General features: G+C 36.0%; 1 protein-coding gene across 2 annotated transcripts in view; it reads right to left on the bottom strand.

Moving 5' to 3' along the window:
- The window catches only part of slc37a1 (solute carrier family 37 member 1), a 33,340-nt gene extending 20,894 nt beyond the window's left edge, over positions 1-12,446 (bottom strand). For both annotated transcript variants that reach the window (XM_030125059.1, XM_030125060.1), the window contains exons 1-8: positions 12,318-12,446; positions 6,676-6,836; positions 3,270-3,351; positions 3,065-3,179; positions 2,631-2,709; positions 1,914-2,049; positions 1,136-1,212; positions 187-353 (exon numbers count right to left, since the gene is read on the bottom strand). In XM_030125059.1, the coding sequence (XP_029980919.1) occupies positions 187-353; positions 1,136-1,212; positions 1,914-2,049; positions 2,631-2,709; positions 3,065-3,179; positions 3,270-3,351; positions 6,676-6,731 (712 nt within the window). In that variant the 5' untranslated portion in view covers positions 6,732-6,836; positions 12,318-12,446. The remainder of the gene's footprint in view (positions 1-186; positions 354-1,135; positions 1,213-1,913; positions 2,050-2,630; positions 2,710-3,064; positions 3,180-3,269; positions 3,352-6,675; positions 6,837-12,317) is intronic.
- Positions 12,447-16,157: the final 3,711 nt, after the last annotated feature.

The raw sequence follows: 16,157 nt of genomic DNA, 5'->3' as shown, positions 1-16,157 counted from the left end.
TTTTTCATAGGATTAGTGAGTCAGAAGTTATTAAGCATTTTATATCAGTAGATGGTTTTGGTCGCTGGTGGTTGTTTGGGTCTTTACAGGTTAAACCTCTGCAGTGTCGATGGATTAAATTTACACCTGAGCTGATGTGACGCCACCTTCACCCTCTGTCTATGATGATGATGACGCTGTACTTACGCTCAATGAGGAAGAGGAAGCAGACCACGCCCATGGCAGCGATGATGAGGCCAGGTACGATAAAGGACAGGCCCCAGTTGGAGGAGACCCAGTACCCGGCGATCAGCGAACCCAGAATGTTCCCAACTGAGGTGTGGGAGTTCCACAGGCCCATGATGAGTCCACGCCTGGAGGATGGACACAACGGAGGGTTAAGACATGGACTTGGAATTCTCCTGGAATTCAAGAGTCTAACAGGACACTAGAATCTACTCACTTCCAGATAAAATGAAAGTAATAAATAATAAATAAAAGTGTTTTGGCCACTTCAGCATGATGTACACCTCTACTACAGTCAGTACAGATCTGTGAATTATCATTTCATCTGAAACTGTAGTTTGTATTAACAAACATCAGAAGAAGCAGATGCATTGGATTGTAGAGAAAAGAAGTAGGCTGGGGTATTTATGTGACCACTAGAGGGAGTGAGTCACTCTGAGGATGAGAACCAGAAAGAAACAAATATCAGAATCATGAAAAGAAGTGATAAAACTAGAGTCATTGTTTTCTCCACTGGATTCAGCTGTAAATGTAAAGAATAGAGTTTGATGGTGAAATGTCAGTGTTCCTTCTACACGGGTGACTTTGATTCTGAGGCTTATGAAGGTAAAAAGTTATTATGGGATGTTTTTATCTTTGCTAAATTGCCATTTGTTTACTCCACGGTTCAGACTAAACTGTGAAAGTTCTGACCTTGTTTGTCAGATTCCAAACAGATCTTGAATTCAGCTATTGACAACACAAACCGTAGAGAAAACAGAGATGACTTGTTGTTTTACTGTGGCTGCTTTCTGTCTAAAAACAGAGCTAAGCTAACAGAGCTAAGCTTCCAGAGCTATAATGTAAACTGTCAGCTGATGCAGCACGTCAACATTATAAGACACAGTGTTATTTTAGAGTCACGTCTTACCTTCCTTTTCCGAACCAGTTTCCAATGCAGGTCACTACACTGGGCCAGCCGGTGGTTTGGACCAAACCATTTGCCACCTGAAACAAAGACCAGTCACAAGTCCAACCATTTATGTCCTCTATTTCCTCTAGGATGCCATTTTAAGCTGTTGGTGGTGTCCTCTACTTGTGTGTTTCTAGGTTTTATTTTGTTGACATGGTACAAACCAGCATTTTTACAATAATGTTAATCATTTTGCTATTTCACTCTGTTGTAAATATGTATATAGTTGTTATATTACTTATTACTATTATTTTGTTCAATTTGTTCATTAAGATGCATAAATGCTGCAACATGTAGATGGATTCACTTTCACATTTGTCTTTTGAGTAAAAACATTTGGAACCACCGCAGTAGAATAGAATAGAATAGAATAGAATAGAATAGAATAGAATAGAATAGACTTTATAGTCATTACACAGGTTGTGCAACGAAATAGCAGGTGGTCTCTGCTAGCGATAAACAACACAATAAAATACAACCATAAAGACAAAAATATAAAATAGTGTGAAATAAAAATCTATGCAAATTAGAGATAAACTGTATAACAAGGTTTTAAAAAGTGTAAAAGTATTATAAAAAATATGCAAATTTAACAATGTAAACATGCATGTGCCAGTCATAAGGTACATGTCTGGTGAGTAGTTATTGCAGATTAAACCACCCATGGGTAAATAAACTTGCGTAGATGAGTTCAGCCTTTCCTGTTATTTCCTAAAAGTCTGATGAAGCCTCTGACCTGTACGAACACGTAGAAACCCAGACTGTGGACGTTGTAGACGTATCCGAGTCCAAATAGACACGTGAACAGGCCACTGGTCAACATGCCCACTGTCAGGTACAGACGGATGGGCAGACGCTCGCCGATGATACCACTGGAAAACACAACAACACACAACACGGAGCTCAGGTCAGGTTGGAATGCAGGGTTGTCAAACTCCTTTTAGTTCAAGGTTCTACATTCAGACCTATATGATCTGAAGTGGATCAGACCAGTACAATAATAACAGAACAACATAAAAGTAATGACAAATACAAACTTTTCTCTTTGTTTTAGAGTGAAAAAAGTAACATTACATGAAGAAAATGTTAACATTTACAAACTGTCTTTTAAAAAAATGTGAATAACATAATATTCTGTGTAAGTTTATCATTTACACATGTACATTAAAACTTACAGATCACAGTGGATCTACAAATACACAAAACATTTAGTAACAGATAGAATATTGGTACAATTACACTTATTTTTCAACTTAACTTCTTCAACTTCAGGCTGTGCACAGTTGTTCACGTTATTTCCTTTTTTGTTAAATGATAGTTTGTAAATGTAAGTATTTTCTTGGAATTTTACGAAGTAAAAATTTGGGAGTTTTGTTGGATCTGGACCCTTATCTGAATGAGCGTTATCATCAGATCATCTTCTATTCATGTCAACACTGTGATGTAACTATACCTGAGGTACATCCCCACTGCATACGCACACAGGAAGGAGTAGTCCATGGCTCCCAGCAGCTGTTTGTAGTTACTTTTATCTGGAAACACAACCAACAGTTCATCAGAGGTCATCACTTTCACCTCAACATCAGCTGTGTTTATTGTTCAAAGACAGAAACGATAAAACACACAAAAACAGAGAACATCCCACTGATTTATCACATTAAATCCAAACAATTAAACTGTTCTACATTGTACTAGTTTTAATGCTTAATTGAAGGCTTCAAACAGTAAAACATATTTAAGAGTGAGAATCTGTATACAGTATTACAGGCTGAGATAAGATAAGATAAGATAAGATAAGATAAGATAAGATAAGATAAGATAAGATAAGATAAGATAAGATAAGAATTTGAGGGGGAGTCTGTGCTGTGATGCATCCTGATAACTGACCAAAAGGCTTCCAGCTGCAGTCCATGTCTGAGTGCAGAGAGGGGATGGAGGGCTGCTGACCGCTGGACGCTGTGGACACCTCACCCACAGACGAACAGTTCTTATGGAGCTCACTCTGAAACACAGATCACATGACCATAGTGAACACTGACTGTAAGCACAGATCACATGACCATGGGGGTGTGTGATGCTCCACCGGCCTCACCTTGACGATGCTGATGGGTTTCCTGGACAGGTGAAAACTGGTGTAGAGCAGGAAGGTGAGGATGAAGGTGAGAGCTCTGTACCTGCAGAGAGGAAACACAAGAGGGCAGCACTGAGCAACACAGCCCAACAACACCTGAACTTGTGAATGGAAAAAAGAGCTCTTTACAGGAACAGTACAGTCCTGTGAATGGATTTCTGCAGGATTTAACACTGAAACACAGGAGTTTTTAAGACTAATATTAAAATATAATGACCTGTTTAAAATCTACCGGAAACCAATGACAGAACATTTATTTCAGCATTTTCTTGAAGCTTTCTTAAAGCAGGGCTGTCAAACTCATTTTAGTTCAGGTTTCACATTCAGCCTAATTTCATCTCCAGTGGATCAGACCAATAAAATAATAACATATAAGTAATTATGACATCTCTAAACTTTTCTGTGTTTTACAGATTTCTGATTTAAGATCCAAATAAGACCTTAGATTTCAGTGTGAACTTCAAATTTGTTTCCTGTACAGTTCATGTTTTTGGTAAATGTGGATGTTGGCAGACGTTAATCTCCTTGGACTCTTGTATAAATAACACTGAGGTTTAGTTGATGATTTACTGTCGATACAGAACTGTGGTTAATGACGTTACTGTGACTTTATTCCTCGTCTGTAGGGTCAGTGTTTCAAAACCACCACAGCTGATGTGTCTGGAATTATTGTGTAACTTCACCAGATACATAAAGGTGTGTGTGTGTTTCATACTGGGATGGATTACTGGCTGAACAAACATGACACAAAGTCAAAGACAGACGTTCAGCAGCGTTTACAACAGGGAGAGGACCAGGACCTGGACCGGGACCAGGGCCAGGACCACGACCACAGGAAGAGGCCACAAAACCAGGACTAGGACTAGGACCAGGGTCAGGACCAGGACCAGGACCAGGATCAAGACCACAGGAGGTGGCCACAAAACCAGGACCACAGGGAGAGGGAGAGGATCAAGACCAGGGTCAAACAACAAAACAAACATCAATCAACACAGAGACATAACCTGCTGCCAGTCACTGCATGAGCATGTGCCCGCTACCCTACCTAGGGTCAGGACCAGGACCAAAACCAGCGCCTCCTGTCAGGCTAGTGCTCAGATGGATTTATTGTGACACAGATTGGGTTTTAAGTATTCGTGTGTGTGTGTGTGTGTGTGTGTGCGTGTGTGTGTTCAGTTTTACTGACAGAGTGAACAACAGAGATGAAGGAAACACAGAATCTCAACATCTGGACAAAACTGCCATTCTTCAAGGTTAAAAAGGATTAAAATGATTCACTGATCTGGAAAAAGTCCTGCAGGTGTAAACACTACGACAACACAGCAAACACGAAACACACAATATGCACCAACTCTGCACCTGCTTCTACATTTTACATGTGTTTTTTCATGAGTTTTGACTTGATTTTCAATTTTGATTTTTGGGTAAAACTGCAAAAGACAACAGAAGTCAGCATGTCATTCTCGTGTGCAGTCCAAAATGCAAGGCACTGTTCCCTACCTCAAATCTGTGATGGTAACACGGAATCCCAGAAAATTCCATGATGGACCCCAGAAGTTATACCAATGTAAGTCAGTGACAGGCATCAGTCATGTGTGCACCATGTAATATGAGTGATCCCCATGCGTTATATTTAAATTGGGGGATCTGTGTGTGGAAGAGACCAACCCAGGACACGCTGGAGGGATGACATCTCTGGGTTGGCCTGGGAACGCCTCAGGATTACCCCGGAGCTGGTGGATGAGGCTGGGGAGAGGGCTGGATCGGAAGAAGGCAATACGGTATGGATCCATGTGGGACAATGTAAGGTGAGTGATCCCCATGCAGTTACATTTGAATTGTGGGATCTGTGCTTGGACTACAGCTTACATTGGTATCACTACTGCGGGCCCATTTTTCTTTTTTTTTAATATTTTGTTTATTTTCTTCATTTTCTTCTTCATTTTTATGTATTAAGTTATTGTGTATTTAAAAAATGTTTGTGCTTATTTTATAAATTTTTTTCATGATATTGCTGATTTTGTTCAGTTTTTCTTCCTGGTTTTGACACTGACTGATAATCATCTTCATCACCATCGGTTTTATTCTCATTAATTATTACTGGTATTTTTCCCTACATGTTTCCTACCATTCATGTCTTCAGTGTTTGTGTTTCAGTATTTCTGAAACTGTCCACAGAGTTCAACTGAATGAAGACAGTCGAATGGCCAGGAATGTCAACACACCAGTAGTTTGAAATGACGAATGACACTCGGATACAACAGAGGAAAAAAAAAACAACCAAAGAAAAAGACCATCAGCAAATCCAAAAGTCGGTTTACATCTGAAAAGTCAACAGAGACTGTAACATCTACAGTTTATATGTTCAATAAAAGACCAACTGGTCCTGTCCAGGTAGTTATAAACTAAAGATGCAGTAGAGAATTTCTTTCTATCTATCTATCTATCTATCTATCTATCTATCTATCTATCTATCTATCTATCTATCTATCTATCTATCTATCTATCTATCTATCTATCTATCTATCTATCTATCTATCTATCTATCTACCTGTCCATCTGTCTATCTACTCATTTTTCTTCATTACATCAAGTTTTGCTTATTTGTTTTCATTTTTTACGTCTTTAGTATAGCTTATATTTTTTTTTAATCATACTGACGATTTGTTCAATTATTCTTCATTTTTCTTCATGTTTAGATTGTTGTTTTAATTTTTCTTTCATTTTCTTGCTCAATTTTTGCTTAATCTGATTTTTTTTAATATTGCGTTCATTTCATTGAATATATTGTAGGTTTTTATTATGTTCATTATTTTCTATATTTTTCTTCATTTTATTGATTTATTTTGTCCATTCTCTTACTTTCTTTCATTTTTTGTCATGTTTCTGTTTATTATTTATTTTTAATTTTTGTTAATTGTATTCATTATTTCTATCTATCTACCTAGTCTATCTATCTACTCATTTTTCTTAATATTTTAATTTTGTTGATTTTCTTCATTTAATATATTGTAAATTTTTATCATGTTCTTGCTTATTATCATTATTCATTTTTAATTTTTGTTAATTTTATTGATTACTTCTGTCTGTCTATAATGCCATCCTGTTTATTTGCATGTTCAGCTCTTACATCAGCAGGTTTATTTGCATGAGGTGACCTGAACATGGGTGATGTTTAGACACACCCGAGGATACGCAGACTGACATGAATATAATGAAAAATCCATTCTAGAGTCTGAACCGGATCAACGTCGTTACCACCTCCACCTTTGACACACACCTGAACCTCATCCCTCATCTGTTTTATGACCACACACACACACATACACACACACACAGAGAGAACCCGGAACCCAGTTGGACTCACCACTGGTCCCTGTCGAAGGACACCAAGAGGCGGATCCCAGGGGGGACAGGCGCCATGGTTGGACCTCCGGTACCCACCACCACAGCTTATGTCAGGTCACGCTGAGGGGGCTGATGGGATACATGCAGGTATGGTGGTGTTGCCTCGGCTCATCTCCATGGCTGTGAGAGGAAACATGGATGAGAGGCTGCACTGGAGCATGATGGGAGATTTAGAGAGGGTGGGGTAGTGATGTCAGCCTTTAACTACATAAATATCAAACTTCAACAATATTACTGATCTGTAACGTGGTGAACATCAGTCAGGGCTGGCATTATATCTGAAATGACTCAGATTCAGGAGGTTTTTGTCTTTCTGTTTAACTTCAAGAGTCAATGATTTTTTATTGTCAATTCACTAGATCAGGGCTATGAAACTCATTTTAGTTCAGGGTCCACATTCAGCCCAATATGATCTCAAATGGATCAGACCAGTAAAAAACTGTGAAAAAGGTAGAATTACATTATGAAACTGTTTACATCTACAATGTTTCCTTAAACATGTGAATAACATAAACAACCTGAAAAGTCGGAAGAAAAATAAGTGCAGTTTTACCAATTTTCTACCTCAATTTACCATTTGCACATGCATGTTATAACTTACAGATCACAGTGGATCTACAAATACACAAAACATTAAATAACAGGCAGAATATTGGTGCAATTACACTGATTTATAGTACGACATTTTGAGTTGTTCATATTTGTTCAGGTTATTCAATCATTGTTAAAGGATAGTTTGTAAATGTAAATATTTTCATGCAATTTTACTTTTTTATACTAAAACAAAGACAATATTTATAGTTGTCATTACTTAAAGGTCATTATGTTATTATATTATTGGTCTGATCCACTTTAGATCATATTGATCTGAATGTGGAACCTGAACTAAAAGGATTTTTATTGCTGCTACTGTAAACAGACACACCTTATATTTTGCTATAGCTTATTCTTTATACCACTTGTTTATTCTTATTCTATTTTTGCCTCTTCCTTTTTTTAAATGCATGGCATTTAACAAGGTGAGAAACAGTATCTTAATTCTCTGCATGTTTCTGTGCATCTAGTGAAGTGACAATAAAGAATCTTTGAATTCAGGTGAAAAATGTTCATGACAGACGTTCGAACCAGTCTGTTCATCAGAGTTAAACTGTCTGGAGAAAACTAGAACTCAACCATCATATGAGTTTGTTTTTGCAAACATCACCCAGAGTCTGTACTTTTTACTCCACTACATTTGTCTGACACCTTTATTTACATCTCAGAGTCACATGGTTTTTATTTTTTAATGTTTATCCAACAGTATCTACAGTCATTAAATTCAACTCCACCTTTTCCAGCTGTAACAGGATGAACACAGTTATTTATTATAATCAAGCTTGTTGCAGGAAGGGCCATTCTGTACATTTACCTTTTACTTTTATTCATTTAAGTTTATAGTGACGCTAATAGTTTTAAACTTTTCCTTAAGCACAACTTTTACTTAGACCCAAATATTTCTACACTGAGATATTGTGACTTTTACATAAATACATAAAATAAATTTTAGTGGAAACTAAAACTACAAATGAACATTACGTTCAGTGCAGTGAACAAATCTATTTCATCTGGTGATTTTCATCATGGTTTTTTTTTTTGCTGCTTTTCTCTTTTGTTTTTGTGTTGTTTGGTCTCTCTACACTGGTTTTGTCTTTTATGTTCTTTGCATCTTTTACATCATCATCATCAAATCAAGTGTGTGACTTATTAGTTTTATCTTCTGGTTGTGTTTTTAGGTGCTATTTATCCTATTATTACATATCAGTTTTAGTATATCTTACATTTACTCTTATTTTTACTCATTTTATCATATCTTGTATTTTTATCTATAACTTTGTGCAGCACTTTGGATACTTGGCGCTGTTTGAAATGACCTTGATCATTTTAGCCTGGTCTCGTTTTACCAGATTGTTCTTGTTTGTCATGTGTGATATTCACTGATCTTCAGAATGAGAAGAGGAAAATGTGCAGCTGTGACGACTGGAAGAAAGTCTAGAAAGAAAGAGGATGTTATCGCAGACACTTAAAGCCCACAGTGAGACAGAATTAAAAAGGGATTTGGAGGAAAATCCATCAAGTTAACGGTGGGTGGTCCAAGGTGAGCCGGTGTGGAATGACTCATCTGGACTCAGGTTTAGTCAGAAACACTACTGTACATTAACTGACGTGAACCTGGATGAATGAACCTCTGTCCTCCAGGCTGAAACCAAGACGCCGGCGCACGCCTCGGACCGCCAGCGCTCCACACTTATCTGTACAATCACAGCTTCAAATACAAATCTCATATGACAGGAAGGTCGGTGGTGTCGGGTTTAAGCTTTGTCATATGGCAGGGGTGTCAAAGTCATTTTAGTTCAGGTTCCTCATTCAGCCCAATATGATCTGAAGTGGATCAGACCAGTAAAATAATAACTGTGAAAACCATAAAATTACATTATGAAAGTGTTTACAGCCATAAACTGTCCTTTAAAAATCAGAATAACATGAACAACCTGAAATTTCTTGAGAAAAATAAGTGCAATTTTAAAGAAGCATATGACTTTCATTAGAAATTTGTAATGCACTTTGTGACAAAATTTCCGATGAGGCCCAAGTGACATTTTGGTTCGTTATGTAAATAAGCGGACTGTGTTTATGATGGAGTCATCTTGGAAGTTGTTCACCCTGAGGGAAGTGATTCAGGTGCATAAGAAAAGAAAGACAAATGGATTAGTGATAATTAGGATGTGACTGGGGTTGTACACATTTGAAAAAAAAATAGTGATGGAAGTCATACACTGCTTTAATAATATCCTGTCTCAGTTTATCATTTAGATATGTACATTATAACATACAGATCACAGTGGATCTACAAATACACAAAATATTTAATAACAGGCAGAATATTGGTAAAATTACAGTCGATATGATCTCAACTGGGTCGGACCAGTAAAATAATAACATAATAACATATAAATAATGTCAAAAATTGACAAAAATTACAAAAAAATGTATAAATATGAACAAAATAAACATGAATGTACAAAAATTTAAGAAATATGAACAGAAATGAGCAAAATTTCAAAAAATTTGACAAATATCAACAAAAGATTGTTAAAATCGTGCTTACTTCTATTAAGACATTTCAGGTTGCTCATATCTGTTTGGGTTATTCACATTTTGTGTGAAAGGATAGTTTGTAAATGTACATATTTTCATGTAATTTTCCTTTTTTACACTATTATAATAGCATCAAACTGGTCTGATCCACTTTTAATCATATTGGTCTGTGTGTGGAACCTGAACTAAAATCATTTTAACATCCATGAGTGTTACTATCTCAGTGGAATTTTTGCATTTCACAAATTCACCCCATTGAACCGTTTGGTGGGCCAGTTTTGGACCACGGGCCGTATGTTTGACACCTGTGTCCTATGGGAACATGAGACGGCAGCGGCATGTGGAGGTCTGGTCTGGGATTTAGGACAAACCAAGACGAAGGCCTCCACGACACCAGGTCATCTGATAAAACACATCTATAATCCTCATTTCTGTTCTTCTGTTTACAACTATGTTCTTTACTTAAGTACTTATTTATCACTTTACTTTCTATATTTTTACCCCAAACATCTGCCCTTTCATCTACCTACATTTTCATTTTTCAGGGGAATTACTGGTGATAACTTTTATTTTGCACCAATGTACGTCATCATGTCTGAGTTAAACCTAAATGGATCAAACAATAACACATAAAAAAGACCACTTCACAGCGAATCCATCAGTGAATATCACAGATGACAAGAAAGACGAAAAATCAGGTAAAGCACGAGACCAGACAAAATGACGTAAAAGATGCAAAGAACACAAGACAAAACTAGCGTAAAAAGATGGAACAACACAGAAACAAAAGACAAAAGCAGCAAAAAAACATGATGAAAATCACCAGATAAAATGGATTTGTTCACTGAACTGAACGTTCATTTGTAGTTTTAATTTCCACTAAAATTCTGTATTTATGCAAAAGTCAAAATATCTCAGGGCAGAAATACTTGGTTCCAAGTAAAAGTCCTGCTTAAGAAAAAGTTTGAAAAATAGTAGCATCAATTTAGCTAAACTAAAATTAATAAAAGTAAAAGGTAAATGTACGGAATAGCCCTTCCTGCAACAAACTGGATTATAATAAATGATAAATGACTGTGTTCATCCTGTTACAGCTGGAAAAGGTGGCGCTTAATGACTGTAGATACTGTTGGATAAACATTAAAAAATAATAATCATGAGACTCTGAGACATAAATTAAAAGAGTAAAAGTACAATATTTCCTTCCGTCATATAGCCTAGCAAATGTATGGACTCAAGTAAAGTAGCCTACAAGTACCTTAAGATAAGTTTAGTTAAGTTTACACTTAAAAGTCACAATAAACAACAGTTACTCTGTCAGAAAACAGCAAAAAAAAAAAAAAAAAAAGAAAAGAAAAGAAAAAAGATGATTACAAAAGCTGGTATAATCTCTTTTGCATAGAGTAAATCCAAAACACAATCCAAAGTATTAAATTCTTAAATTTGGATTTTGTCACATACACATTTCTAGGATTTCTGGTGTAAAATGTCATTAATCCCATACTCGGGATAAGACTAATAGTTTTTTGTTTTGTTTTTTTTAAATCACCAATTAACCTGTAAAATCCTGAAAACTCAAATTATACTGTCACAGAGTCAGAAACACAACAAAAAATACTCAAATTTGAGGAGCTGAAATCACAATATTTGGACTTTTTTCTGAATAAATAACACAAATCAAATAATTATTCATTAAAATGGGTTAAGATTAATGTAATAGTTGACAATTAACTGATGAACTGTTGTTTTTCGGACACAAAGCCTGTACTATTATTCATTTATTCACACTGTTGGATCAGTAAAATGTGTCTGAATGATGTGAATAAAGCTGACAGACATGAGGAGAAAATACAGTATTTCTGAGCTGTAGTGAAGAAATGGGAATACTTCAGTAAAGTACAAGTACCTTCAGTTCACAGTACTGCTGGGAACTGTAGTTTTATTGACATTGAACTGGTTAATCTTTAATTTCATGTCAGAAATGGCACATTATAATCCCTCAGACAAAGGACTAATTACATCATCAAACTCTTACTTTTCGACTCAATAAGACAGAGCATTGTGCAGTTTCTGCTTTAAAGATAAATTAACTATATAATCTGTAAAAGAGGTAACTCTGTGTTTACTGTTCACTGGCTGATGCTAATTCTTCCTTGACTGAATCTATAGATACTGTTCGGTCCAGTCGGCTCCGCTTCCTCCTTTTAAACCAACTTTTTTTTAGTCAAATATCGTTCATTAACAGACAGAAAAGACGTAAACGGTTCAAACTTTCTGTCCTCTGATGCTCCGGACAATGAAACGGTTAAAGATCCGAGCTCCGGCGGTTTCACGGCTGCTAGCTAAAACCACACGGCGGCTGGATCAGATGTTCACCGGCCGCTGTGATCCGTCCCACCGTCCGCCAGACCGCACGCCTGGGCGGACAGACCCCCCTCCGACCGTCAGTGCCGCCCCGGAGCTTACCTCCGACGGTAAAAGGCTGCTTTCCGTGTGAGACGGCGGTGTCAACACAGCGACACGTCGGTCATTTCGGTCCGGTTCCACTTCCTCTGAAACACTGTCACCGCGAGCCCGACGCACGATCACACAGCTGGGCCCCGCGCGCACCTCTCCGCCTTCGCCGCCCTGACGTCATGACGTGACGTAGAACAAGGAAGTAAATTTCAAAACAAATGTAGAAAAAAAAAAAAAAAAGAAAAAGAAAATAAAATAGCTTTATGAAAATAAAATAAAAATCCCTTAAATCTAAAATAAAAAAGAATAAAGTTCACAAAAAACTGAATGAAATTTAAAAACTTTAGTAAAATAAAAGCTGAGGCGAAACAATATATATTAAAACTAAAATACAATAAAATTTTGAACAACTTTGGTTTTCTTTTTTAAACCAATAAAACAGAAAAAGTTGCCTTAGGCCTTGAAGAAAATAAGGTTTGGGTAGTGTAGTCGATATCAGTAGGTTCAGATTTAGAGGGAACAAAATCTGGGATTTAGGTTCAATAAAAGAAAGAAAAATGTGTTATGGATTTTTAAAAGGCTCCATCATGGAGACTCCAAAATGCCAGAGGAGGCTGATGTGCGTGTGTGTTTAACTTACTGGTCTTTTACAGACTTATTTCACCTTATTAACACAGACTCTTCATAGAATGTGACAAAACTAATAATATATTGTTGATAGCACAGTTATCACAGACAGAACATGGTTTATTGTTATAAGAGGAGTTTGAAAACATGAATCCGATTTCATGTAAATTAACAGATTAAACTAGTTCTCAAGCATTTTTTTTTCTTTAATGCCTGTTGTTTTCATCTATTAAATCTACATGTTCAGTCAACCCCTACCTTTATTAAACATGTCTGTTTAACTCATCTACCCATTACCCAGCTTTTCTGTTCATTATTCATTGTTTAGTTTTCTTTAATCTATATTTCCTAGCCTTAAAGCCACTTAATCTATATTTTCAACAAATTTTTCATCTTTGTTTTATAAGCAAATGATCATTATTATTCTCTTGATTTTTTTTTTTTTTTGCAATTAGTCACCCTTGGTTTCTTTTTTTTTTTTTCAAAATGGTACAGAACATGAAGCTACTTTTTTGCATCACATATACACTTGTTCCAAATAAAACTTAAATTAAAAAAACACCTACTTATGATTTTCTCATTCAGCCACTTGGAAGCTTTCTGTTTTCAGGCAGGTCAGATGCTGTTGGGCTTCTTTCTCTAAGAACCTTATATCTTTTTTTTTTTTTTTTTAATAAAACACATAACTCAGCGTCATTTTGGACTGTCTTACCATCATGTTTGTATCCAAATAACAAAACTTGCTGAAGTCCAACTGCAGCCATTGGTCATTTTTATCCATTTTGATTCTGTCTGTGTTAATATGAAGGAATCCAGCTTTGGTTTTGTCTCTAAAACATCCACTATATGGACAAAGTATGTGGACATGTTGAATTCAGGTGTTTCTTTTCTAACAGGGTCTGGGATACAAAACAATAATGACAAATGTCATAATATAGTTTTATATTGGGATAAATCTCATTGCTTCATTAAATCTCCCATTAAACTTTAAGGAAATATTGATGTTTTCATCTCAAATCATCATGAAAAGGACATCTCACAGCTGTAGATATGATGTGTCCCAATATTTATGTCCATATAGTTTATAAACATCAATATGCCCTTAGAGTTTAATGTTAGATTTTTCTTCCTTGGTGAGATGTGAAGAAAGTAGATGGTTAGTTTTGGTAGAAAATTATTGTTTACAGTAAGAGCATGAAAAATATTATAGAAATTTAGGGGTAGAACATTGAAAATCATAGTCATGGATAAAAAAAAATAAAACAAAATGAATGTTGAGAAACCATCTCTGAGGCATTTTGGAAGCAAAGATAACGATTTAAACCAAACTAACCAATGAAATGATATTTATCCCAATATAAAACTATATTCTGACATTTGTCATTATTGTTTTGTATCCCAGACCCCTGTTAGAAAAGAAACACCTGAATTCGATGTGTTCACATACTTTTATCCATATAGTTTATAATGGTTAAAAACCAGACTCACAATCCCCAAACTATCATCGCTGAAGTCTTTTCCTTGTAAATCTCACAGTGTTTCATCACATCTCACAGCAGACACAACTGAGCATAGAATGGTTTTATTTTGAATGACATTCCAGTCTTTTTGCATCCCTGTAACTTCATTTATTCAGACACCAGAAGTGGAGAAACGCTGATCCTGAACCTGTTTCAGACATAAAAAACCTACAGCAGTGACACACGCTGCTTCATCACAGTCAGTTTGTTTAATGGATATATTAAGATGTAATGCAAAATTAAAGAATTAAAAGAATAAATGAAACGTACATAGTAGCTTTTGTTATTTTGGAGTTTGTGTCTACACCAACCACGTTTTTTTTTTTTTTTGCTCTTTATCAGATTTTCTCCAGTGTTCAGAGGTAAGTGCCTTCACTTCAATCATTCATTTCCTGCATCTGAAAGTGAAAAACCCGAAGGAATCCCATCCAACATGTTTCAGCGTAGAGCAAAGCCAAGAGGCTGATGGGAAATGTAGTGTTACTGAAGGTCACAAATGTTTATCACTGAGGGTTAAGCTTCATGTCGATCCTGGTGCTGAAACATTTAAACAGACTCTACCTAGGAGACGAACAGTCCAGGTAACATGGCAGGTGAAGTTAACTCCGCCCACACTGCATTGGCATCAAATGGAGTTTTATTGGCGAAGGGAAGCAAAAAAGGAGGCGGGGACACAGAGGATGAGGCACAGACAGAATGGTAACCACGGTAACCATGTTAGCACCATGTAAAAGCCAACAGGGTTTATTATTTACAGCGAGTTTGGATGACGCTCTGAGATGTTATCAACAGCAGACGAAGACGCAGAACAGCCACAACCTGACCAAAGCAGAACCGAGTCCAAATGCTGAGAACAACCAGAACCGACCCTTTGAATGTTTAGGTCATGTTAGTTCAGGTTCCACATACAGATCAATATGATCTAAAGTGGATCAGACCAGACAAAAAAATAACATAATAACCTATAATGACAAATACAAACTTTAATCCATGTTTTGGAGTGAAAAATTTAAATTACACTAAGGAAATTGTTTACATCTATAAATTAGCCTTTAAAAATGTGAATAACATGAACAACCTGAAATTTCTTAGGAAAAATAAGCACAGTTTTAACAATATTCTGTCTGTTTATCATTTACACATTTACATTATAACTTACAGATCACAGTGGATCTACAAGTAAAATATTTAGTAACAATATTGGTAAAATTGCACTTATTTTTCTAAGACATTTCAGGTTTATTCACATTATTCACATTTTTTATTTACAGCTCAATAAGATTTCAAGTGGGCCGGACCAGTAAAATAATGACATAATAACCTAGAAATAGTGACAAAAAAATTAAGAAATATTAAGAAATTAAACAACATGAATGTACAAAAATTTGAGAAATATGGCCAGAAATAAGCAAAATGGCAAAAAAAAAAGGAAGAAAACAGGACCAAGGGTCTTGCTGTCCAACAGTACATTTAAATATTTGAAGACAATCAACAATTGTTTACCTTTCAAGCTCAGTCAAAGTCAAAGGTCATGGCACCAAATGAAAGCCTGTATGTGACCTCCTATCTATTGCCAATAGTATTTATATCAATATCTTCAACTGTTTTGAAGTTATAGCACTTTGAAATGTTTCCCATTATAAACCAATGGGGATTTTTTAAATTTCAAAAATTCCTAAAAAATTAAAAAATCAATATTTCT

Source organism: Sphaeramia orbicularis, chromosome 21, assembly GCF_902148855.1.
Source record: "Sphaeramia orbicularis chromosome 21, fSphaOr1.1, whole genome shotgun sequence".
In the NCBI taxonomy this organism is placed as follows: Eukaryota; Metazoa; Chordata; class Actinopteri; order Kurtiformes; family Apogonidae; genus Sphaeramia; species Sphaeramia orbicularis.
The sequence above is the reverse complement of the archived record's forward strand: the minus strand, read 5'-3'. Positions and strand labels throughout refer to the sequence as shown.